The following is a 26,055-nucleotide window of genomic DNA, read 5'->3' as shown; positions in this document are numbered from 1 at the left end:
AGCTCTGCGGTTCGCTGGCGGGAGACAGCACGGCGGGAAGGAGCGGGAACCGCAGCGAACCCCGAGCAGAGCCCGCCCCGCCCGCTGCGGGCGCTGAGGGACAGAAAATGGCGGGCAGGGGGCTCCCGCGCAGGTCGCTCCTCAGGCTGCACCGGGCGTGTGAAAAGCCTCCACCTGCACCCCACAGCCTCGCTGCGCCCGCCATGACCACTGGTGACGAGAAAATGAGCTGAAAGGAAAACAAAACACACCCAAAAGGCGAGAGAGGGCGGAGGGAACTCACTCGGTCCCTCACGTGAGCTGACAACACGCTCCCCACGGCGCGTGGCGGCACCACAGCCCCGCAGCGCCATCTTCTCACCCCACCGAACCCGCTCGGCGCCCCGCGGCGTGACTCGGTTGTTTCTGCCGGTCCCGCCCCACCTGCTCGGGAGGGCGGGCGCAGGAAGGGGCGGGCGGCAGCGGCATCGTGGCGGAGCGGGGAGGAGAGGCAGCCGGCGGAAAAGCGGCCGCTGCGCCGGGGGAGCCCCGGGGCCCGCGGGTGCTGTGGCCGCCCCCGTGTGCCGCAGCTGAGGGGCCGGTGACCGCTGCGGGGAGCCCGGCCCGTGTGGTGAGTGCGCTGTCTGCTCTGCCTCCCGTATTTATCTGAGGGAAATGGATTGAGGTTGTGTTGTTGTGTTTTGTGGTTTTGCCTTTGCTGTTGTAACGCGGGAGGCCCTTTGGTGACAAAGGCCACGGCTCAGGGACTCTGGGTGTGACTTTTGCAGGTCCAGGACTCTTCCCCCAGGGCTGAAGCGACTTGATAAACGACAGCATGGGCAGCGCTCAAAGGTAGTTAGTTCACTATGGAAACTCCAAATGTGGCTGTTGGGTTGAAGAAACCCAACAGGGTCACGACTGTGAGGCCAAGAGGAAAAAAACGCCGTGATGTAGACAATGGGGAAAAGATGGAAACTCTCACAACCTTTTTCTTTTGTATTAGGTCGGTGCAAAAGTAATTGCAGTTTTTGCACTGTTGAAATTTGCCATTTGCTATTACATACATTCTTAAATATATACATAATTTTTTGCTAATGACTTATTACTTGCTGTTCATTTCATATTTATTTTAGACTATGGAAATGATTTAGCTAAAAAAGCAAATGCGAGTAATTTTCTTAGAGTTCAAAGTGGGTGGTAAAGCAGCAAAGACAACATTCAATATGAACAACCCATTTGGGCCATGAACTGCTAACGAACTACAGTGCGGTGGTGGTTCGAGAAGTTTCGCAAAGGAGACAAGAGCTTTGAAGATGAGGAGCGTAGTGGCGGCCATCAGAAAGTGATAACGACCAACTTTGGTCAATCATCGAAGCTGGTCCTCTCACAACTACACCAGAAGTTGCTGAAGAGCTCAATGTTGACCATTCTAGTGTTGTTCGGCATTTGAAGCAAATTGGAAAGGTGAAACAGCTCGATAAGGGCGTGCCTCATGAGCTGACCAAAAACCGAAAAAATGGTCATTTTGAAGTGTCATTCTGCGCAACAACAATCACAGTATCACAGTATGTTTGGGATTGGAAGGGACCTCAAAAGATCATCTAGTCCAATCCCCCTGCTGGAGCAGGAACACCTAGGTGAGGTCGCACAGGAACATGTCCAGGCGGGTCTTGAATGTCTCCAGAGAAGGAGACTTAAATGAACAATGAACCGTTTCTTGATTGCATTGTGATGTGTGACAAAAAGTGGATTTGATACAACAACCAGCAATGACAAGCTCAGTGGCTGGACCAAGAAGAACGCCCAAAGCACTTCCCAAAGCCAAGCTTGCACTGAGAAAAGGTCACAGTCACTGTTGGGTGCTCTGCTGCCGGTCTGATCCCCTGCAGGTTTCTGAATCCCGGTGAAAACGTTACATTGGAGAAGCCTGCTCAGCAAATCAATGAGATGCACCAAAAACTGCAACACCTGCTGCTGACATCGGTCACCAGAAAGGGCCCAATTCTTTTCCATGAAAACACCCGACCACACATCATGCAACCAACGCTTCAAAAGTTGAATGAATTGGGTTATGAAGTTTTGCCTCATCTGTTGTGTTCACCTGACCTCTCACCAACCGACTGCCACCTCTTCAAGCATCTCAGTGTTTTACAGAGAAAACACTTCTACAACCAGCAGGATGCTGAAAATGCTTTCCAAGAGTTCATTGAGTCCCAAGGCATGGATTTTTATGCTACAGGAATAAACAAACTTATTTCTCATTGGCAAATCTATGTTGATTGTAATGGTTCCTATTTTGATTAATAAAGATGTGTTTGAGACTAGTTATAATGATTTAAAGTTCATGGTCAAAAACTGCAATTACTTTTGCACAACCTAATATTAACTTGCTACAGAATTCATTCGGTCACCGAAAAGAGAAAGATTGCATGAAGAAGTTGCAAAATTTGTATATAAGCTACCCAGTTAAAACAGAAATTGTTAAACTGAAAGCTTAAAAAGCAGAACCTGTTCCGTAGCAATAGCAGGTTGATGTGTGTGACTGAGGCTTTTGCTTTGCTGCCTTGAGCTCTCCCAGGCTCCTGCAGCACGTGATGGCTCGGGATGAGCTGCTGCCACTTGCTGGGTCGTGTCAGGGAGAGTTTGGGGAGCTGGAAGAGGTTAAGGCCAGTTAAAATGGTAAAAATGATGAAGAGAGTGACAGAGAAGTGGTGTGAGGTGTAGTAAAAACCCCACAACTGCCATGCAGTAATAAAGTCTAAGAGAAGAAAGTAGATTAACTCTAGACATAAAAATAGTGGAAAAAAAGTTTATATACTTATTATATAAAGATTACAGGTAAGCAATTAAAAAAAATCTTTTTCATATATAATTTTTTGGAGAGTGTAACTTTAAAATCAAGAACATTCACCTTTCAGCTCAACACAGACACACAACCTCTGAGGGAGCAACACAGCCCTGACAAAGGCACCGGCCAGACATCGATGCAGCTTTTGCTGAAATGCTGAGAAAACTAAACTGCTGTAGAAATTTTGCCCAAATTCTGAGCAAAGGCGAAGGCTCAGTTACAAACTCACCGTCTTCACCTTCTCAACACAAACACAATTGGAGTTGTTAAACTATTCAGACTGGGATCTGCGCGGTGCTACTTGTAAACAGAGGTGACAAACCCTCCCGTAGTGTAAAACAGTACAGCGCAACACTGTTTGCATCATGAGTTTAGTGCCCGTTGTTAATGTCATCTGAACCCAGTTTTGAAAACGAATGCTATGGAACTAGTGGGGAAAAAAGAGCCCTAAGTATTTTAAAAATCAGAGTATTTGAGATTATTTTAACTAATACTAATGTATCTCAGAGACAGCCTGCTTACAATCCAATGTCTTATGGCTTTTTAAAAATAACATCTCTAACTGTCCTATCAAGGAAGCCAATGTTCTGGGAAGGGACTCAAGAAGTATCTTAAGTTTCACAGAGAACAGGTAATTAAATTATTTATTCCAGCTGAAAGTTTGTACCATGTCAGGAAATCCATTAAATAGAGGTGTACGAAGAATGAGGGAGGTGCCTGTAGATTATGAAAAATAATGCTAAAAGTATCTAAAATCTCTGGCTGTTTGGGGTAAATGCTTAAAACCCGGCTGTCTCCTCAATACGAACTTTTAAAATAAAAGGGCATGTAGTTGCCCCACGTGAATGAAAATGTGAGTTAAATTTTGCTCTTGACGAGTGATTGCACATTACAAAGAGGTACATCAGGTATCTCAGGATACATGCAAAAGGCATCGATTTCTGTTCAACGTGTTAGCAAAGTAAAAGGAAACCACCCTGTAGCGGCACTAAGACCTAAATCCAGACAAGTCGTGTTTGTTTGCCTTGTTCATGAGCAAACCATGACATTCATCCAAAAGCAAGTGCAGTCCACTCTTTAAAAGTTCTTTGGAAAAAAAGTCCAAAAACTGGTAATTTTCTGGCATAGAACAAGTGCAAAAAAAAAAAACAAACAAAAAAAAGACATTTGCCAGCTGTGTGAAAGCAATACACACGCTTGCAGGTTGTGCTGTCTCCAGCAATGAGGGTTTGGGGACGTACCCACCCTGCTTTTTTGTGAATGCAGATGCCTCCTGGAGGCAGCAGCTGCCAGTGGCACTGGGCTCACCCACACCTTCTGCAAACCAGCGCTCCCAGCACTCAGCTGGAGGCAGAGTGGCATTGAGACTTCTCCAGTTCTATAAAAATAAATGTAGACTTTTTCTTCTGTGTAATACTGGCACGAAGGAATATGTTTTCTCACAAAAAGAGTTGGCTTGTATGCTGTTCTTAAGACAAATGTTGCAGTCCTGTTTTCCCCTCAAACTGAGGCTCTCACCTTCCTAGGCTAATGTGCAAAACAATGACAAAAAAAATTCCAGTCCATATTGTCCTGTAAATCCGTGTCTGTCAGTCCGTAACTGGTACGAGGGAGGAGAGACACATCTCTGGCTGTAGGTCTTTGCCTTTCAGCCTCAAATGTTTTCAGAGTTGAATACTGATACATTCATCTGCTGTAATACTGGATGGCAGCAAAGTTCTCATCGCTCTCCCCCCTGGGCCTGTGGCTCCCTCACAGTGGGACTTTGCTGAGCCTATTGCTCCAGCACCCCCGTTTTGCAGTTCTGGGGAGTGTCAGGCTGCCCAGGCTCCTCCTTTGCACCTGCCCTGTGGCTGAAGCTTTTCTCCTCAGGATGAAATCGAAGTTGGCCTGGGTGTTCATCGCGTAGAATACGTTCGCCTTGTCTGGGATCACCAGCTCTGCAAGAGAGGGAGCAGAGCAAGCATTAATTTGTGCACCAGTTAGCGAGGGCTTTATTCTCCCTGGCAGCTGTGACAACATGTCAATGGTGTTTCTAACATTGCTTCACATTTTACTCTTTCCTTCAAAATGCAGCAGAACTGTTCAAGCAGCAGCAGCAGAGTTCTGATTCCCCACCTTTGTCCTCAGAGATGATCTGTACCAGCTCGTAATCCTCAACTGAGCCAGACTGCAGGTTGTGCTTCTCCATGGCTCTCTGGATGACAGCAGGAGCCTTCTCTTGGTTAGTTATCTGGGAAGAGAGAGTTGCAATGAGAGGTTCTGCTTTATTCACTCTATAATGATTTAATAATTAGCAAAGGCCTGTCTTTCTGCAGACTGTTTGGTCTTGGAAAAGACTGCCAAGTACTGAAAAATTACAATGGGTCAGTAACTGCGTAGTAGATTCTGCCAGATACTAAAACGTGCTCTTTGTGACACGTGGTGGTTGATTTAGTTCAAGACAACAGCCTCTGCTCTCCTGAGCAACTACTTGGAGAAGTGAGACCTTGTTCTCAGCAGCCATCAAATCCACAGCAATAGCTGCCCCAGCTGCTGTTTGCAGACATCCATTAATCCACAGTCTCCTGTGCTAAATACTTTCTTTGATGTCCTGCAAAGAGTTTTGGCCTTGTAGCTGGGTTTGCTCTCTGCTGGGGAAGTGCTGTGCATGCGGAGCAGACACGGGGCTCCCTCCAGAGCCTTGGGCACTCAGAACAATTATTTTTCTCACCAGCAGCCAAAGTTGTCAGGCTGTAGGGCCTGCTGTTTACACTTGGTGAGCTGGTCAGATCTGCACCCCAAACCCCACGCATTAGGGGAGCCGACCACGAGGTTCAGCCGAGATTAGGAAGCTCAGAAGGAAATGAACAGGGACAGCGTGATTCCCGGCGGGTCCCGATCCCCACAGCCCCAGCAGCCATTGCGAGAGAGCGGCTGACGTGGCGGGGGCGTTCCCACGGTGACGGCGACCACACCCCCTCCCCTTGCCTTGAAAAAGCCTTTGGGACTAGTCGCTGCCCACCAGGTGCAGAGAGGAGCAACCAGCTTGTGCAGCTGGTGACTCCCACCCACACTGTGCTACAGCAGCGGGTGTGGTAGCTTGTGCAGCAGAGTGCAGAGAGCACTTGTTGCTTGTCAGCCCCTCTAACTTATTGCCAGCATCCCAGACTGCTGACGACCATGGTCGCCTCCAGGAGGAGAGCTTGTCTCAAACAGATGGTGGCAACGCAGACTGAGGTTCTGTCCCGAACGGTGGCTGTTCAGGTCTCCGGCTGCAGGGAGTGCCAGAGCCTGCTGCTGCCGGGGGAGGGAGGCCAGCACTCCACCTGTGTGAGGTGTGAGCAGGTGCAAGATCTGCTCGACATGGTTGTGAAACTTAAGGAGGAGGTTGAGATGCTGAGGACCATCAGAGAGTGTGAAAGGGAGATCGACTGGTGGAGTAACACCCTGACGTGCCAGTCGGAAAGGTCCCAGGGAGGTACCCCCCAAAAGGAGATGGACCTCCCGCCCTCTCAGACAGAGGCCGAAGTCCTGAGACGGCCCCACCCTTGTTGCTGTCGGGCAGAGGTACGGGACCTAAAAGATGACGAGGGTTGGAAGTGTATTCCGGTTCGGTGTCACGGGCAGCCCCCCTCCCTGCCTGCTTTGTCTCCCCAGGTACCCCTCCGTAATAGGTTTGAAGCCCTGGATCTTGAAGAAGAGGTAGTTGAGGAGGTGGTGCCAAGCCTGCCTACAAGATCACATAGGAAGAGGCGGTTGACTTCACAACTTAAGACTGCCTCTGATAAGAAAGAAAGAAGGGTGATTGTAATAGGAAATTCCCTTCTGAAAGGAACAGAGGGCCCAATATGCAGAGTTGACCCTCATCTTAGGGAAGTTTGTAGTCTACCTGGAGCCCGGATCAAGGATATCGCTAGAGAGCTCCCCAAACTGGTGCACCCGACAGACTACTACCCGCTGCTGGTCTTCCAGACAGATGGGGAGGAAGCTGCTTCCCGTAGTCTGAGGGGAACAAAGAACGATTTCAAGGTCTTGGGAAGGATGGTGAAAGACTCAGAGGCTCAAGTGATCTTCTCTTCACTCCTTCCATCTTCAAGTGACAATGTGGGATGGAATAGGAAAATTCAGTCTCTAAATGGTTGGCTCCAAGACTGGTGCTACAGGCAGGGCTTTGGATTTTTTGATAATGGTTGGTTTTATAAGACACCAGTCCGGACACTGTCACGCGGGAAAGGTTTATCTCGCAGGGGCAAAAGGATGCTGGGGCAGGAATTAGCTGGGCTCATTTGGAAAGCTTTAAACTAGGCTCGAAGGGGGATGGGGTTGTAGCTGGGCTTGTCCCAGTGGGGCAACCTTCTAAAACTGATGAGGACCAGGTGGCCTCCTCTGCCCCTAGGGAGAAACTGGTGTGCTCTGCTCGCTCCCTGAAATGCCTGTACACCAATGCGTACAGCATGGGGAATAAGCAGGAGGACTTAGAATCCTATGTTCGGTCGGGAGATTATGATCTGGTGGCAATTACAGAAACACGGTGGGACAGTTCACATGACTGGAATGTGGTCATGGATGGCTATGCCCTTTTCAGGAAAGACAGGCCAGCCAGGCGTGGTGGTGGAGTTGCTATGTGAGAAAGCAACTACAATGTATTAAATTCTGCCCAGGAGTAGATGACGAGCGAGTTGAGAGTGTATGGGTCAGGATCAAGGGGCAGGCTGGCAGGGGTGACACTGTTGTGGGCGTCTGTTACAGGCCACCAGATCAGGCTGAGGAAGTTGATGAGGCCTTCTATGGGCAGCTGAGAGTGGCCTCACAGTCACAGGCCCTGGTTGTTGTGGGGGATTTTAACTTCCCTGATGTTTGCTGGAAGGACCATTCAGCCAGCCAGCCACAGTCCAGGAGGTTCCTCCAGTGCACTGATGATAACTTCCTCATGCAGATGGTGGAGGAGCCGACTAGGAGAGGTGCACTGCTGGATCTCATCCTCACTAACAAGGAGGGTCTGGTCGAAGCAGTAAAGGTTGAGGGCTGCCTGGGTTGCAGTGACCACGAGATGGTGGAGTTCAGCATCTTGTGTGGCAGGAACAGAATAGCAAGTAAAATTGCAACCCTGGACTTTAGCAGGGCTAACTTTGGCCTTTTCAAGCAATTGCTGGGGGAAATCCCATGGGCAAGACTGCTTGAAGGAAAAGGGGCCCAAGATAGCTGGATTGCATTCAGAGATTGCTTCTTCCACGCTCAGGATCAGAGCATCCCCACACGTAGGAAGTCAAGGAAGGGAGCCAGGAGGCCTGCGTGGTTGAATAGGGAGCTGTTGGGTATGCTCAAGCAGAAGAGGAGAGTTTACAGGTCATGGAAGCAGGGGATGGCCACTTGGGAAGAATATAAGGCTGCTGTTAGAGGATGTAGGAAGGCAGCTAGGATAGCCAAGGCCTCCTTAGAATTACAGCTGGTGAGAGGGGTCAAGGACAGCAAAAAGAACTTTTTCAAATACATAGCAGATAAAACTAATACCAGAGGCAATGTAGGCCCACTGATGAATGGGGTGGGTGCCCTGGTGGCAGAAGATACAGAGAAGGCAGAATTACTGAATGCCTTCTTTGTCTCTGTCTACTCTGCCGGAGGCTGTCCTGGGGAGCCCGGTACCCCTGAGACCCCGGATGAAGCCAGGTCAATGGAGGAGTTTGCTTTAGTTGATGGACTGGGTTAGGGAGCAATTAAATAGTCTGGACATCCATAAATCCATGGGTCCAGATGGGATGCATCCACGGGTACTGAGGGAGCTGGCTGAAGTCATTGCTGGACCGCTCTCCAACATCTTTGCCAAGTCTTGGGAAACAGGAGAGGTGCCCGAGGATTGGAGGAAAGCAAATGTCACTCCAGTCTTCAAAAAGGGCAAGAAGGAGGACCCGGGTAATTATAGACCGGTCAGCCTCACCTCTGTCCCTGGGAAAGTAATGGAACAGCTTATCCTTGGTGCCATCTCAAGGCATGTCAAGGGTAAGAGGGTTATTAGGGGCAGTCAGCATGGCTTTACCAAGGGTAAGTCATGCTTGACCAACCTCATAGCCTTTTATGAGAATGTAACAAGGTGGATGGATGATGGCAGAGCGGTGGATGTGGTCTACCTTGACTTCAGTAAAGCCTTTGACACAGTCTCCCAGAGCATCCTCACAGCTAAGTTGAGGAGGTGTGGTCTAGACAATAGAGTAGTGAGGTGGGTTGCAAACTGGCTTAGGGAGAGAAGCCAGAGAGTGGTAGTCAATGGTGCGGAGTCTAGTTGGAGGCCAGTATCTAGTGGAGTGCCTCAGGAGTCAATACTGGGGCCAATATTATTCAATATATTCATTAACGATTTAGACGAGGGAATTGAGTGTACTATCAGCAAGTTTGCTGATGACACTAAGCTGGGAGGAGTGGCTGACATGCCAGAAGGCTGTGCTGCCATCCAGAGACCTGGACAGGCTGGAGAGTTGGGCGGGGAATAACCTAATGAAATTTAACAAGGGAAAGCGTAGAGTCCTGCATCTCGGCAGGAACAACCCCAGGTTCCAGTACAGGTTGGGAAATTACATATTAGAGAGCAGTGTATGGGAAAGGGACCTGGGGGTCCTGGTGGACAACAGGATGACCATGAGCCAGCACTGTGCCCTTGTGGCCAGGAAGGCCAATGGCATCCTGGGGTGTATTACAAGGGGGGTGGTTAGTAGATCGAGAGAGGTCTTCCTTCCCCTCTACTCCACCCTGGTGAGACCACATCTGGAATATTGTGTCCAGTTCTGGGCCCCTCAGTTCCAGAAGGACAGGGAACTGCTGGAGAGGGTCCAGCATAGGGCAACAAAGATGATTAAGGGAGTGGAGCATCTCCCTTATGAAGAAAGGCTGAGGGAGCTGGGTCTCTTTAGTTTGGAGAAGAGGAGACTGAGGGGTGACCTTATTAATGCTTATAAATATATAAAGGGTGAGTGCCATGAGGATGGAGCCAGGCTCTTCTCGGTGGCAAACAATGATAGGACAAGGGGTAATGGGATCAAGCTGGAACACAAGAGGTTCCACTTAAATATGAGAAAAAACTTCTTCTCAGTAAGGGTGACAGAACACTGGAACAGGCTGCCCAGGGGGGTTGTGGAGTCTCCTTCTCTGGAGACATTCAAAACCCGCCTGGACATGTTCCTGTGTGACCTCACCCAGGCGTTCCTGCTCCAGCAGGGGGATTGGACTGGATGAGCTTTTGAGGTCCCTTCCAATCCCAAACATACTGTGATACTGTGAATTTGATAGGGTGTGGAATCATAATATGGTTTAGGTTGGAAGGTCTCTTCAAAACTCATCCAGTGCCACCCCTGCCATGAGCAGGGACATCTTCACCACCTCAGGTTGCTCAGAGCCCCGTCCTGCCTGGCTTGGGATGTCTCCAGGGAATAAATGACATGAATGGCATAAAGTCCTAGAGTTGGGGGTACCCCAACAAGTGCTACATGGCATGCCTACTTAATAATCTCCAAATACTGGGGTTTTTCGACTGGACGATTTCCTCCATCTGAGGAAATCGTCCAGTCGAAAAAGCCCTGATTCTAAAGAAACTGCACCCCGTGCCAGAACTCAGTCTAATTGACTTGGCAGAATCCCAGCAAAAAACCTTTCTTCCCACCCTGCCTGGCAGATATTGGCAGTTCAATGGGTCTCTGATAAATGCTCCGAACCTGCCATTGCAGTTCTTATTGCACCACAAAAGGTTTTAGCAGACTTTCTTATTGATACCAGAGCCCAAATGCCAGTAATTTCTAAAAAGACAGTGGAAACTCTTGGTGTAATACGTAGTAGGCAAGGAGTTAAATACACAGGAGTCAGCAGAGAAATAAAAGAATGCCCTACTGCAAAGACAATGCTGAAGTGCTGGTTGGTGCCACTGACACTAACATTCTATAAATTGATTTATTATGTGGACAAACGTGGAAATTCCCTGATGGAACTCTAGGGAGTTTTGCAGGGAACAAGGAGCAGCTGCACATAGTGAAACTGAACTTATCAGAAACATCTATGCCCTTACCCCTTCTGAAATCACCACTGTTCAGCAATATCCCTTGCTGGCAGTGGCACTTACAGGCACTGACAGGAGAGGCATTATTAGAATCATAGAATCATTTTGGTTGGAAGAGACCTTCAGGATCATCAAGTCCAACCATAACCAAACTCCAGCACTAAACCATGTCCCTAAGAACCCCGTCTAAACACTTTTTAAGCCCCTCCAGGGCAGCCTGTTCCACTGCTTCACAACCCTTTCTGTGAAGAGTTTTTTTACTAATATCCAATCTAAACCTCCCCTGGCACAACTTGAGGCGATTTCCTCTCATCCTGTTGCTTGTTACTTGCGAGCAGAGCCTGACCCCCCCCCGGCTCCAAGCTCCTTTCAGGCAGTTCAGAGATCAGAAGGTCTCCCCTCAGCTCCTGTTCTCCAGCTGAACCCCCCAGGTCCCTCAGCCGCTCCCATCACACTTGTGCTCCAGCCCCTCACCAGCTTTGTCACCCTCCTCTGCACTCTCTCTCCAGGAGCAGGATAAAGCACATAAAATGAAAGATTTCTGCACGTTCGCTACTTCAGTTACCCCAAAGGTTCACACTAAGCTGGTAGAATACCTGATGGGATTTTACACCAGGCAACCAGTACTGGTGAAAATGCCCCAGATTGGAACAGGACCAGTGGTACTAACACCACCCAAAAATCCCTGTGCATGGAAAACTAAAGATTGTTCAGGGAAAATACACCAGATCAGCACCCAGTGGATCACACCCTCTTTTTAAATAATCCTGCTGATTGTATGCCCAACGGAGCATACCTTCTTTTTGTATTCACAGGAATCCTGAAGGAACTGCTGATACCAACCTCAAATGCATCTAGATCTCCAGACACCTATCTAGATCCCCTAAATTTCGAGGTGATAAACCAACAAATTGGATTCATGGCATTATTTTTTACCTTAACCATCTGGTTTCCCTTGATTGGCAGCCAAAGGGACCCAGAATGGCCATGGTCCCACACTCGTGTTGCCTACAATGGAAGTATAGGACTACCTTCCATTAGTGGAAATTTGAACTTAGCTACCATGGTCATACACAGAACCTACACATACTTAGAAAATGAGTGGGGTTGGGACAGGAAAACGTTGATTCCCCTTTTGAAGAGAATATCTGGAGAAAAAATTCCAATAGGATGTAGAATGATCAACAAAACTACATACAAAAAAAGCGTTCATGGTAGTATCCAACAGTACCTTGCTCTCAATGTCAAGAATAACAAAGCCTTGCACCTCTGAGAGGTTAGATTGTTGGCTAAATTTTACCCTGATGGAACCCACTTCTGTAACGTGCCTTTGGCAACAAAAACAGGCGTCCATCCATCATAGGCCTAACATTTAGCTTTAAACCTGACCTAAATACACCCGCTCCATGGTTGCCACAGGATGGACACGTATCAGAAAAACAGACCCACACGACCCTTCCAAGAAACTATTTGATACATTTAACCAAACTGATGGGAAGTTGATTCACATGAATTATAAAGAGTCAGGAGAACCTTTCCGGAAAGTGTTTGTGTGTGCTGTGAAACAAATCAGGTACCTGAATCACTTACAATAGTCTAGGTCAACAATGAGACTGAAGTTTAATGTCTCCACAATGCCAGTTGCTGCTCAACAACTGACACCAGTCAGTATATAGTTGATGAGATGACGAGCCTCAAATTAATAAGCGTTAACAATGAACTTCATGTGTGTGAAAACTGATCCTGTACCATCCACCACAGTAATCCCCACCTCAGCTCCACTAAGGAAAAAGAGGTTGATGCCACAACTTTCCAAAATTGGACCATATGTAGTAAAAAATACAAGGCAGCAGCAGATGCTGTGTAATCCATCACAGTCCCTCAAACAGGAATCAATGCAAATTAACATCTCCACAATTAAACATACCTGCTCACCATTCCTGAGTACATCTTGGACGGGATGGTCAGCAGGGTTGTGTGCTTGAAGCCTCACCTCTCTTGAATGACCAAGGAGAGATGTGAGCAGTGTCTCAGGACAGGACTGGGAGTCTTAAACAGTATAGATGCTGAAGTACTTGGAAACAATGTAGTCACAGTGACTAGTGACCAAAATAAATTGAATTACCTACTACGGTCTTGTAGCATTGGGAACCAACCAATGTTTATCTGGTAAACTACCTCAGTAGGAAACAACTGATGAAAAGGATCACCAGTTGATTGTAAATGCACTTGAAGTAGCCTAGAGTAATGTTTCTTTAGCTCTTAATTGTATCCAAGCTCAATTGTGGATACAATCAATGATGACCACCATCATAAAGGAAGGTGAAGAAGGCGCCCTACCCACTGAAATTTGGAAGGTGATTTGGGATAACACAACTGAATTCAAGAAGAAATTCAATCCTGGTGGCATTTGGTCAGTTTTTCCTACAACCCCATCAAGAGCACTGTCACAGCATTCGTCCTAACCATATACAATGCTTTGGTACATACCATATACCAAATCATTGTGTTAGGATTGAATCTCAACGGAGTGATACTTTTATCTGATGGAGCAGAGTACGGGCGCAACAAAAAGGAAATAAATGGCAAACCATTGCTGTTGATGCATGCATTGTGCGACAACAACAAGGATTCATCTGTGAAAGGCACACCATCAAAACTCAAGACATTTGTCCTGACACAGAGCAAAACATTCGCCACTTCGAGGTTCATCCTCACAAAAATCCTGAAACCATGCTTGTACATACTGGAAAAGGATGTGCATGTATGAGAACTGTCTGTGAGTCCATACTTGCAGACAACATTACAGTAGCTACCAATAATCATTCTAATATTTGTAACTTTACTGAAAGCATAGCATGTGATTTTAGTTATGCAGCTCCTGTCACAACTCAGCTGCTGCAATCTGACTACAAGCTCATCCACGATCTGCTGCCTACCCCCATGGGAATGGATCTCACCCTGCTGAAGAAACTCCTCCAGCATGATGATTTACATTGATTGCTGTGACATGTCAAAGAGAATGGACAAAAAACTGATTCTTTCCATCATGATGCAGAAGAAAAACACCACGTGCTAGGACCAGTGATGAAGGACTGAGAACACAGCTGGTGGGACACTTTTCGGATGGTCACCAACTGCTACTGGACCCTTTAACAAAATGCCACATCCTATCGTTGTCCTATCAATACCCACTTTGTTGTGTCTTGTTTTAATAATAGCACTATATGTTAGAATTTGGCTTGTGACAAAACATCTAGCCTATCTGATATCTCCACAAGATGTAGATGTACTTGATAATCCGCACAACAAGCACTCATTTGACATCCCCAATCCCATCTAAATATTGTGAAGCTTGAGTGAGTATGGTCACGGGGTAGATATGTGGAATATTTACTGAGGCAGCAAATTATTGAAACTAATTATCAAAGGCACACTTATTGAGAGTAAAGTTGCATCCACATTGTCAGCACATACAGCAGCTGCTCAGCACACAAGGAATCTGCTCTGCAGTGGTTCCCCCCAGCCTGGCCTGCATCCTTAGATGTTCGCACATGGGGAGCTCAGTGTGCGGGCACCGAGGAGCACGGAGGGTGGAGCGGTGTGGAGATACCGCGGCCAGGCTCTGTGCGCACGGCAGGTACGGAACTAGATGGTGCTGTGCACGTAGTTGCTGTCAAGAGAGAATATTCCATCCAAAATGCTGGCTGCTGAGCTAGCAGTTGTGCCAAATCTGTCCTGTGGATGAACTTTGCTCATTATTATCTCATAATACCAAAACACACCTCCATCCCAAAAGCTACCTGCATCCATTCTCGCTTAAGCATGCTCTGAATTCTTCTAAGTCTATACCTTTAAAACTGAGAGAATTCTACAAAAACAAAGGTATGTATGGCCAGAGTCACTCAAGTTCCACCTAAACATAGAAAATAGTATAAAATACCCTAATGATGGGAAAGTTCGGGGAGATGCCATCACTGAGAAGTCCAGGAGATGGCATTGCAGACTTCTGGGACCATTAACAGGCTAAACCTCTCCTCCCCACCCATAAGGACGCCTTTGGGTAACACCTGCACACTTGCTTATACGAAGTGTTTCCCCAGGAAACTTAGAAACTGAGCTTGTATTTGTTAACAACATCAGTAACACTATATAGTCATCTTAGAATATATGTATTTGGTACCAAAGTGTATTTTTGTAACGAAAGTGTATTTTTGCAGACAGTGTATTTTATCACCAGCAATCTAAAAGAACTTGTACCTGTTGCTTCAATAAATCTCATTATTTGTGAATCTAGTCATGAGAATTTCTCACTGGATACGCACAGACTTATATATTATACTATTTGTGAATCTGTAAGTGCGTCAATGACCACAGCCTGACCCCGCACTATGGGTGAATCTGTAAACGTGTGAATTCAATATAACGCTGAGCTGGCTGTTGAGCACAATTGGACTTATGCTGCTGACTTGAGATAATTTTGGTTTAGTTAGGCATCACTCAAAAGCTAAGCTCAGCCATCCTTTTCCCTTTCAAGGAGGTTTCATTAGTGAATAGGTGTTTCTGAAACTAAAAGCACCATTTAAGTTACCTGGAGTGAAACCACCACCCACAGTAACAGCATTTTGCTGTTCCACACTACTCACCAGGATGCTCTTGTAGATGTTGCCAGTGTTGTCTTCTACACTGATGCGGATGATGCAGGTGTCTTTGTTCTGCTGGTTGTAAACTGGCTGCACTGGAGGCACTTCTTTTGAGGTAACAGGTGTCATGGAGTCGGGGCACTTCTCGGAGCACTTGTCATCAGATGGCAGCAAGGGAGGGGACGGGATCAAAGATGACACCCCCAAGGAAGATGTGTCTGTGGCGTGGTCGGTGGTACAGAAGGAGGAGGAGGTTTCAGGGAACTACACAATAGAATGAAAGAAAAGCATTCTCATAACCCAGACATTTTGTGTGTTATTCTGGAGGAAGAGCTGGAGGAAGCAGGAGGCATCTACAAAACCCTCAGCCACCTGTACTAGGCTGGCAGTGGGATTCCCTGCCTCCAGAAAAAGTGATCTTCACTTGATTCATTTCACCGTTTTAATGAAAATGTCTTTCCAATTCGCTGTGCCAGACCCTGCGCCACTGGCTCTTGCCTCTCAGAGCAGGCCAGGAGGTGGCAGCAGATACAAGGACCAGAATCAGGCTGTGGGCACCAGCCAGGGACTGGGACAGACTGGGACAGTGCTGGGGGCGCCACTCGCTTTTCCAGCTACAGCTGAGCAGGCTGCCAACAGCAGAACCACCCATCAGACCTGAGATATTCAAGGATGAAATGATGAGCTGTTGAGCTTATTCCTCTGCAGCTGACCCTTTTCCTGTTTCATTTGGTTTTGTTTGGGGACTTATAAATCCTCTGGTCCACCTCGCTGCTAACGTCACACGTGGTGTGCCAAGAACCAGCAGTGATGCTCAGGCTCCTCACCCCACTGCCCACAGGCTCAAAGGCAGAAATGTGCTCACCAGCCCCAAAAAGCACAAGAAAAATTAACCTCTTGCTTCTCCAGGCCCTCACTGAGCCCCAAAACACTGCCAGGCACCACAAGAACATCTGGTTTCAGGGAAGGAGAACTTCAGTCTGCCTTGTATCTCGGCAACATAGATTGTGCAAAATTCATGACTGTATTGCTTCCACTTTTACACATTTATTCCTAGAGTCACTCCATTCCATCACAAGCAATGCTCTAGTCAAGACCACCAGGCCTGGGGCTGCCTGCAGCCTTGCACAGGCTATGCTGGCAAAGGGGCTCAGGCCCTACCTTGTGCTGAGGCTCATCAGGAGTGTCAATAGGAGTGATGGTGCAGATGTCTTCTGATTCGGAGTGATTAAACTCACAGGAGGAAACACTGGCTGTGTCTGTGCTTTCCCCAGAGCTCCCACCTGGAGCAGGTTTGGGCTGCGCTTTGACAGGTGTGCTGTGGGCAATCACCTCGGAGCCCAGGAACAGCCTAGGAGAGAAAAGCAAGTGCAACAGCTGGTGAGGGAAAGCACAACAGAGCTGGGCTGAGCAAAGCTGTCAGTTGCTTCAAATATCTGACATAGTGTTGTGTTTTCCTATCTCGAGTGGCCTATTGTTTTCATTTCCTCCCTGTTGTTTACAGAGCTTGTTACTCACCAAGACAAAACCTTCTTGACCCAGTGTCCCAGCCAGCTGCAAGGCCAAAGTCAGAGCTAATGCTCACTGTCACAAACGAGACTCCTGGTCAGTCTGTTAATTATCAGACTCACTCGCCAGGAAATGATTGATGGTGAACCTGAAGCATTTACACTCCAAGCAACGAGGGACAAGGCAGAGCCATGGCAGCTCCTCCCCTGGGGGCTCCTGGTCCCTCTGACACAAGGCAGCTCAAAATACTCGGTCACCAGAAGCGAACCAACACATGAGAGGTAACGCAAGAAAACACACCGGGCAAAGGTTTTCAAAGGGCAAATATATCCCCCGTTGCAAATCCTTGCAATTCAATAAATGTGCCACAGGTACCAGTTTCTCCCTAAGAGTCTCAACAATGTACACAAGGAGGAGATCACAAGAAAGTGTAAATTACAGGCGCTCTCCCTCTCCCAGACTAATTTCTAAATGCAGGTCAAGGAAATTTCAAGGAGTGGCAAAGGAAACAAACTTGTATAATATACAAGGGAGAGGAGCAAGGTGAATTAGATGCTATGGCAGCATGCAGTCATGACTTCAAACAATTGAGAGAGGTGTCACTGTTTCCAGGATGAATTATGCCAGTCTTTTCCACAGTATTAATTTGCAGAAGGCATTCAGAGTGCAGATGCAACAATTCTTTAGACAAAGACTGCACAGTGTAAACAAACTCAATACAGTAAACTCCAATCCTGCAGCACTGAAACGCAGTCAGAAATGAGACACGAAGGCCTGTGCTCCGCAGGGACAACACTGAGGCACGTGCCAAGGGAGACACAAAGCACAGGCCACCGGAGTTCAGGCACTGTCATCTTCAAAGCTCACGTTCTCAGAACACGGCACCATCAACCCAAAACACCTTCCGAACAGCTGCCAGGATTTTTTTGCGTATCAGAACTCAAAATTCTAGATTGAAAACAGCGATTTTTCCCTCAGCCCTGAACCTGCAGTGGCTGTTCTGGGCAAACCAGGTACAAGAACCAAACAGGAGGGTTCAGAGCCGACTGTGGCACTAAATTAATCATTTCCCCTCAGCCTGTCATGCCACTGGTATGTGGGAGTCCCTTCATATCTGCTCTCCAGGTTCAAATTTCTCACCTTTCCGATATTTTTCCTTTGGTCCTCGATCTCTGCTTTCATTCCCTGCAGCTTTCCCTGAATTCCTGCTGGCGTCTTGTTTCCTGCGTGTGCTGAGCTGCGGCCCCTGTTCTCCACCCACCGAATTGGACCATGTCTCCCTGATTTTTCTTCCTTCTCTGACTTGAAGGCAGTCCTACAGATTGATTCTATTATCAAATGCCATTTTGCTAACCTTAATTTTCATATTAAAACGCTGCAAGGAATTTTTTGTATGTGTACAGCACATGAGACCAAAAATAGGCTGGGCTTTATCCATATTTACTCTGTTTTGCTACTGCATTCAATTACACAGCAGATATTGGATTTCTAATCCAGCACTAAAATTGCTCCTTTGTCTGGCACCTTAGGAAGGCTTGATTGTTTCTAATCTCTTTAATCATCAATAATCCTCATGACTACTTATACCAATAGAAAGGGACAACTTCAGACAGAAATACGTATTTCTAGCTGGTGGTGTCTCCTTACAGTACTGCAGTGCTCTGGATCCCCAGCCAGGTTTGTCAGCTGGTGAAATGAGTATGCGCTGCTTGTTTGATTTATTCCAGTTCATATTCACACACCAAACCCCCCTCTCCCCGTCGTACTCACAGGCTGAATCTCTTCACCACGCTCTTCCGAGATTTGGGTGACGTGGTGCTGGTGTCGGCAGCCGCTTCAACCTCACGCGAAAGGCTGAAACTGCAGAACAGACAGTACTATTAGTTATATGTCTCGAAGAAGCAATATTTGAGAAATATAAGAAACCTTTGGTTATTCCCACTTCACAGAGGGTTGCATCCCCCAATGAGGAAGGCAGCTCTGTCTGCATTTTACCATGGTGAAGGAGATATTTTACTTCTTTATAATAATTTTTAAAACCTCATGCTTTTTTGGACGACATTAGTAATTTTATTTAAAAAACATACTTAACATGTAAATCTTGGATAAGCTGACATTTTTTTACTATGATTCAGTACATGCAAGTATGTATCTGTGCTTACACCCTTAGCGTGGCAGAGCAGTATTCAAATACCTAGCGGAGATCTTAAAATGCTGTAACTAAATAGCCTTGGGCTGGCCTAGCAGCATGTGCAGTAGCATAGAACTCAGTGAGGCTGCACAACCCGCCCCAGCTGCCCAGGAGACACTGATCTGGTGGGCACTCAGTGAGCTCTGTGTGTTGCCCTGGCTCCCAGCTGCCACATCCACAGCCCAACACACAACCGCTGCATCTTGATATCCCTCGGGATCCTCTTCCGAGCGCGTCTCTGGGCACACAGACAGCCCAGACACAACAGACTATCACGTTTCCAAGTCAAAAGCCTGACTTCCAGTCTCCAAACTCAACCCCGCTCAGCATTTTCTGCAGGTTTTCTCCAGCTGTTCCACAGAAGGCAGATGTATTTCCACTCTCCGGGAGCAGCAGCGTGCGGCAGCTTCTGGCAGCGGAGAGAACTTGCCTGCGGGTGGGTGCGGGGGAAGAAGAGCTGCTTCGCCAGCTGGGCTCAGAACCTACCTCTCCTCGTCACTTAAATGCTGCTGCCTCCTAAACCACTGCAGGAATTTTTCATCTGGTGTCATGCAATAGCTGTTACATGCAGATTGCAAGAGCTTAATTTGGGCGATTACTTCAAATTCCTGAGAAAATAATCAAATAGGAATTCTAATTAGCAAACATGATGAAGCCACACAGACTCATTCGTATACTCAACACATGCAACAACAGATCCAGGAGAAACTTCGTTCAACCTGAAGTTCAGTTTCAGTTGAATAACTGGCTATTTCAAGAACCAGTTTTCCAAACAGCGAAGGTTTTTGTTTGTTTTTTCCCCAGCATCCATAACGAGCATCTGAATGTGAACACTCTGTCAGACACGCACAAATTAGACGACAAACACAAGGAACCATACTTTACCACAGAACTTTTCCCAAGTACTAACCAAGTGTAATGCTGGTGCAAACCCACTGAACAGCAGTACTGCTGGCTGTGCCTCTGGGAACAAGGGGAGCAAACAGTCACAGATTCTTCAGCTCACCCTTCCCGCTCACCCCTGCGTGGCCAGAGCGGTGCTGAGAGAGGAATCATGCTCTGTACGTAGGCGGTTCTCAGGCACTAAGCAAGGGAAATAACTAGAGGTGCCTGTGATGAAAGCAGAGCCTGATCCTCCCCGGCTCCGCACGTCCTGCACCCACACTTGCACCAGAGGAACACAAAACGCTGCCCCCAACGTGTGACTGGAACGCGCTGCTCTTCCCTCACTCCGCTTGCACACACACTTGCCCAAAATAATTCTTATAACCCCTCATGTCAGAGCAGGTTATGGAATCAGAGCTGAGCTCTCAGCGCAGTTCAGCTCTGCCACTGTTTGTGTGAAGCTGGACCGATGAGCACGGAGCAGCTCGTGTATCTCATGAGTATCCTGGCCCGCGCGGTTCTGCATACACGGCAAGTCCGAGCGGTGGTTTGTGGAGCTTGAAGCAGCCGAGGGAAGGAAACAGCTCCATCACAGCCAAACCATGTCTGCTTGCAGACCCCAGAGCGGAGATCTGGCGCAACTGCCCTCGGACAGAGGAAACCCCGGCACCTTTGCTCCTACTGATCTCTGACCAACAAGGCTCAGGCTGGAAGGAAACACTGAGCCTTGATTTCTCAGTCCCAGGTACCTGCTTCGCTCTCTGCACCTTTTACCCACAACTATTTACTGCAGCACAAGGAAGATGGTCACAAACTGTATCTTGTGGCCAGCAAAGGTCTCAGGCCAGCAGGTCTGATTCGCTCCCAGCACATAGAACAAACACGTGTAATGTGTTCCCGTGAACACCAAACAGGGGGAACGTGCCCCAGATATAAATCCCGTGGCAGCGAGTGCCCTGCAGCTCCTCTTCCCCTGCTGCCCGCATCTAAAAGGAATTTCTCTTCCTGCGCTGCCCCTCACAATCCGGCAGAGGTTCACAGCATGCCAGGGATAGTTCCTTCCTCACAATCTGCATTAACATCAGTGGCTGTTGGATATGCCTGAGCAAAGACAACAGGCCTTGCCAAGAGAACGCTCTAGCAGAGAGCATCAGTAACTAACCATCACAGAATAGTCAACGTTCCACTTACCCTTCGCCTCTTCTCAAAATTGATCAGGCCACCCTGTTGGAAGGAAAGAGAAGGGATCAGAGGAGAAGAGCACAGGCTCAGATGGATTAATCACAAACAGGATGAAGTAGCGACACCAATGGAAAAGCCAGACCTGCCCTGACCAAAGGCTTCTACAAAGACCTGTTTCCAGCTTTAGGATAAACCACAGCACTTGTGTCCCCACGTCTGCAAAGGACATCTCTCCTCATGGCCTGAATGGCCTCTGCCCAAGCAGAAAAGCCCAGGACAAGAATGCTCGTATAAGCTGTGTTGAGATCACGTCTGCAGAACGCAAGTAGGATTTTGCATACAAGAACCCAGCTGGGCTTTTGCCTGTGCTGTGTGTGCCCAGCATCTGAAACACCAACCAAACACACAGCATGGGCAGAAGGGAAACGGCCAACAAGAAAATAGTTCTATTGTAACTTTAGGCGGGCCTGCCTGAGCGCAGCTTTGCAAAAACCCACCCAAGCAGCAGCCCAGGGAGAAGCGTGTTTGCCCATTCCCATCACTGGTCTCACACCAGCACACGGCTGAGTGGCTGCAGTGTGGCTGCTTCAGTGTCTCCATTAACGAGGCCGATTCTCAAAGGTGTTTGAAAACCTTTGCACAGAAACACCTTTGAAAATCTGTCCCACCCTGAGCCCCTGTGCAGCTCCTTGTGCAGCTACAGAGCAATGAAAAAGCAAATCTCTAATAGCTTCAGGGCTCGGACATGCCCGAGTTGATACTGAAGCACTTCAGTGAGCAGCCTGAAGAGCTGAATTGGTGATTCGGGGTGTTTTACCATTTTTTTACAGAAATCTTTACACCTAAAATGTTGTTTGCAGAAAAATAAAACACAATAATGGAAAGCTGGCTTTCTTCACATTTTTATCCTAAGAAAACAAAACTGAATATAATGCTAAGCTTTGAAAACAGATTCCTCTTAAAAGAGCTACACAAGAACCCAATAGAAGATACAGGAGCAGAAGTGCTGGGAGGGCAGGGAGGGTATTTAGGATTCCAAAAATTGCCCCAAAATACCTCGAGATAATCCTGAAGGGCTGTGTCCAGCATCACAAGATCGGTGAGGAAGGTACCGAGGTAAGGTACCGTGCCTTGCATGACTCCCTGCAAACAATCAGAGCAGCGCTGGATTAATGGACTGAGAAATGGTAACAATTAGAATGCTAGAATTGAATGCTAATGAGCATGGGATGCTCTCACGGATACTGCCAGGTGGGTTTATATGACAATATTGCCACTAGACACTGATTTCTAACCGTGGGGCACCAGAAAACACGGCTGTGGAAGCAGCATCGAGCCCCAGCTGGGGCATGGTCCTGGCTGCTCTGTGTGAGCAGCTTCTCTCTCTGCTTCATTCCAGCGGATTTTTACTTCATTACGTTGCTGTCCCACATGACAGTGAAGTCAAATCAAGTCACAGGTTTTTTCCTCCAAGAAGTGATCCTCTGCCCCAGCCATTCACTGCATTTTAACAGTGATTATTCAAAAGTTAAACTTTCTAGCCTGCTAGCAGTTGTAGAGTTCAGGCTGTTGCTACACTTGTGAAGAAAACACTTGTTACTACCATCCAAAAGGATCCATATTTTTTCCAGTCAAACAAACAAATTAAAAAAAATATATATATATATTAAAAAAAATCACATTCAGCACTTTTGCCTCCCTACTACAGATTTCTCTCCCCCCATCCTTTTAAATTTTTGCTGACTTCGAGACAAAAGCCATTTTTACCAGCTGACTGGAAACTGGACACATTTTACAAACCAATCTCTGCAGAAGCCTGTGCCATTTTCAAGCTGGTATGACAGAAGCTTCATGAGCTTGTTTAAAAGTAAAGGAGATTTCTGCGCTGGCCAGAGTTAATTTTCTTGATCACAAGAATTCTGGTATTTACATGATGCATTTTACTACATAAAAATAGTGTGGCTTTCCCTGTATTTCTCTCTCAAGCGTAACAGGAGTAGTTAATGGAATTCTTTCTTGTAGGACAGAAACCAAGATAGTTGAAAATGATGAACACATGTTTATAATCATCAATCACTTATGACCAGCTGGTTGGGATGAGAAGCAAATGCAGGTGGGGACGGGAGCAGCAAACCTGTACGCCCAGCTATCCCAGACCTGACTGGGGCAGGGATGAAACGTGGGCCCTGCATCCGTCCACATACAAGAGCATCACCTACTGCATACTCACTTCGTTAAATACCTTTCTAGATGTTTACTTCTTATATAATCCACTAATTAAGGTTAAATCATGTTACCACTTCAAAAATGGGAGGAAAAGGACTCCAGACACACCATATCTTTTTGAAGTTGCAGTCGCCTCTGTGTCCTTTTCTGATTTTCTTTCACGCTGCTGTCCAGGTTTGCAAATTTGGATGTTCCTTCCTGTGAGTTAAAATGGAATTAACGGCTGTTAATGGAGGAGCTAAGTGGTAAGCTGGCAACTACATCTGTGTAAAACAATTGCAGATACATTTAACCACACAAGCTAGGCCAGCAAAAATCTTTGCTGTGCAGATACGTGCATGTACACATTCACATGTACCCTAATTTTCTGGGACTCATACACTGACTTGGAATTTCGGACAAAATCCCACAGGATGAATTTTTCTGCAAAATGGCTCTATTTAGCCAAAGTTAAGTGCTGTCAAAAATCTCCTGAGAGTTCAAATCAGAGAAGCATAGATATACTTCAGGTGTCCAGAAGCTTCTTTGAGCTCTATATCCTGACAATCTTGACCTCAAAATTTCTGTTTAATTTCTTAATCAGGAAAGCTACAAGCAAACATTTCTATCATCTTTAATGCTTTGTTGTTTTTCTTATGCTGCAACACAGAGATCCAGCATCTGTGGCTTACTGACTAATCCAAAACCACACAGGAAATGAAAGTAAAAGGTTTTCATCTTCACAATTCAAGCTTTGCTGTGAATGGATGAGCTATTTCACAATAGCATTTATTTCCCTGGATCCATACAGGATGCTGGGAGTTATTGTTATTTTTTCCAGTGGTCGGATAGATGGGACATGAATCATTATGAATGTTTTTTGAAGAGGCACAAAACAACAGCCTGCACTTGTAAAGCTCCTCTCATTACAATGTTTACCTCTCCCAGTCGCAGTTAATGAACAGATTATTTCCTTCCTTGGCTGAAAAACAGGAGCAAATGAAAAAAGGAGCGTTGTGTCCGTGTCTTCAAGATACTGAAAGATAAACTCGAGCTTCTCCAGCAGCTGCCGGCGGGCAGGCACAGGAGCTGAAACTGCAGCAGAGCCGTTGTCTGGGGAGGAGGGAACACGGTGCTCCCTCTCCGCGCCAGCCAACCTGGTTCCTGTGGCATTTTGTCTGCTCTACACTGACATTTGCAGGATGGACAGGCAAGGTCAAACACAGCTTCCCCTAGAGAGACTATTTATAGTGAAAGAAAAACAAAGACTTGAAGGATTCAGTGGACACTAATCCTCCAATTGTTACAAAACTGTCCAAGAGGAGAAGTAGGAGAGAGGTTCTAGCTATTGTGTGGAATTTTTCTCTCCTCGTCGCTTTCAAAATGTTTTGCAAATCTACTTACAGGCAGCTGGATAGAATGATTTGCTGGGAGCCAGAAGGTCTGGGCTCAGACTGAGTTGTTGTTTTGTCTTTTTAATATTTAGCCAAATAATCTGTTTTGAACACACATTTTCCCTCTATGCTTATTATTGTTTCACCAGCTTTAAAATTCAGCTACAGATGTTGACAAATGGAAGATAAACAAAACAGACTGACAGGTTTCAATGTGTTCACTCATCATCCCTGAATAAAACACAGTCTTTCAGATACCAAGGCAAGGGGTAAGGTACAAATGCCAGATGGACTGCACAGAACTGCCAAAGAGTAAACTGGTTCACCAGTTTACAGGAACTTTTTAATGTAAACAGAAAAAAGTGCCAGAAACATTCCTTAGTGCCTACAGAATATAACCCTTCCCTGCTATTCTTCCTCACTCCTTTCAAGCTCCTGAGTTTGTTGGGGTTTGCCCAGGAGAGCGCACAAGTCCAAGTGTTTCGGACAGAGCCTGCTTTGTTGTCCATCTGGCCACACACGGAGCAGGAAGCCTGTTCCTTCGAAATTCCCAGCCCTGTTTTCTAGTTCCAAGAAAGGTACAGGATAGTCAGATAAACATCTTGGTTTAATTCCTCAGCTGAAGCCCAGTGGCATCGTTCCAGTGGAGCCAAAAGCATTACAGGAGCGCAACCCAGCTGAGAATCTCCTGTGGAGCTGCTCAGCGCTCACCAGTGCAAACCTGAGCTGTGCCAGGGCTGCCCGAGGGTGCACGAGCCAGTGGTTCGTGTCTGTACAGAGAGGTATAGAGCCAAAGTGCTCATTTGTAACTCACCTGCGTCAAATTACGCTGTGCAGTACCTCTCACCCCAGCAGAAAAGCCCAGGATTTACAGACCTGTTCTTCCCCAAAGCACCGCATACGGGAGTTCAGTTGGTTAGAAAAAGGGCTGAGCTTGGCTTTGATTTGAGATCACAAGCCTTGCAACTTAAACTAATTCCCACCTTCATCAGCAGCTCCCTGCTTGTCAAATAGTTGTCATGGTCTGAGAAGATATCAGACAGCTCCTCGAACATCAGCATTACGTCCCTGTAGAGGAAAAGATTAAATCATGTAAATTATTTGTAAGCACTCTGAATCAGATCAGATTACTATTTTTCTCTTGGGCAAGTAAAACAGTTGGGCATATAAAAGATAACAGCACCAAAATGCACCCAATG

The 26,055-nt window shown here is 46.9% G+C and overlaps 1 protein-coding gene and 1 long non-coding RNA gene across 2 annotated transcripts in view; one reads left to right on the top strand and one right to left on the bottom strand.

The window, feature by feature from the left end:
- The first annotated feature begins 257 nt into the window (after positions 1 to 257).
- Positions 258 to 4,241, top strand: LOC309440758. The gene is made up of 2 exons (XR_014184259.1): positions 258 to 610; positions 768 to 4,241. It is a non-coding gene; the product is annotated as an uncharacterized lncRNA (long non-coding RNA).
- RGL1 (ral guanine nucleotide dissociation stimulator like 1) overlaps positions 2,775 to 26,055 on the bottom strand; it is a 79,023-nt gene continuing 55,742 nt past the window's right edge. The window contains exons 9-18 of the mRNA XM_082054809.1: positions 25,840 to 25,924; positions 23,592 to 23,681; positions 22,314 to 22,400; positions 21,267 to 21,299; positions 19,677 to 19,798; positions 18,770 to 18,859; positions 16,652 to 16,841; positions 15,494 to 15,754; positions 4,946 to 5,060; positions 2,775 to 4,767 (exon numbers count right to left, since the gene is read on the bottom strand). Coding sequence (XP_081910935.1) covers positions 4,580 to 4,767; positions 4,946 to 5,060; positions 15,494 to 15,754; positions 16,652 to 16,841; positions 18,770 to 18,859; positions 19,677 to 19,798; positions 21,267 to 21,299; positions 22,314 to 22,400; positions 23,592 to 23,681; positions 25,840 to 25,924 — 1,261 coding nt within the window. The 3' untranslated portion in view covers positions 2,775 to 4,579. The remainder of the gene's footprint in view (positions 4,768 to 4,945; positions 5,061 to 15,493; positions 15,755 to 16,651; positions 16,842 to 18,769; positions 18,860 to 19,676; positions 19,799 to 21,266; positions 21,300 to 22,313; positions 22,401 to 23,591; positions 23,682 to 25,839; positions 25,925 to 26,055) is intronic.

The sequence above is a fragment of the Streptopelia decaocto genome (assembly GCF_964273445.1).
Source record: "Streptopelia decaocto genome assembly, chromosome: 5".
Classification (NCBI taxonomy): domain Eukaryota; kingdom Metazoa; phylum Chordata; class Aves; order Columbiformes; family Columbidae; genus Streptopelia; species Streptopelia decaocto.
This window is presented reverse-complemented; position numbering and strand designations above follow the sequence as displayed.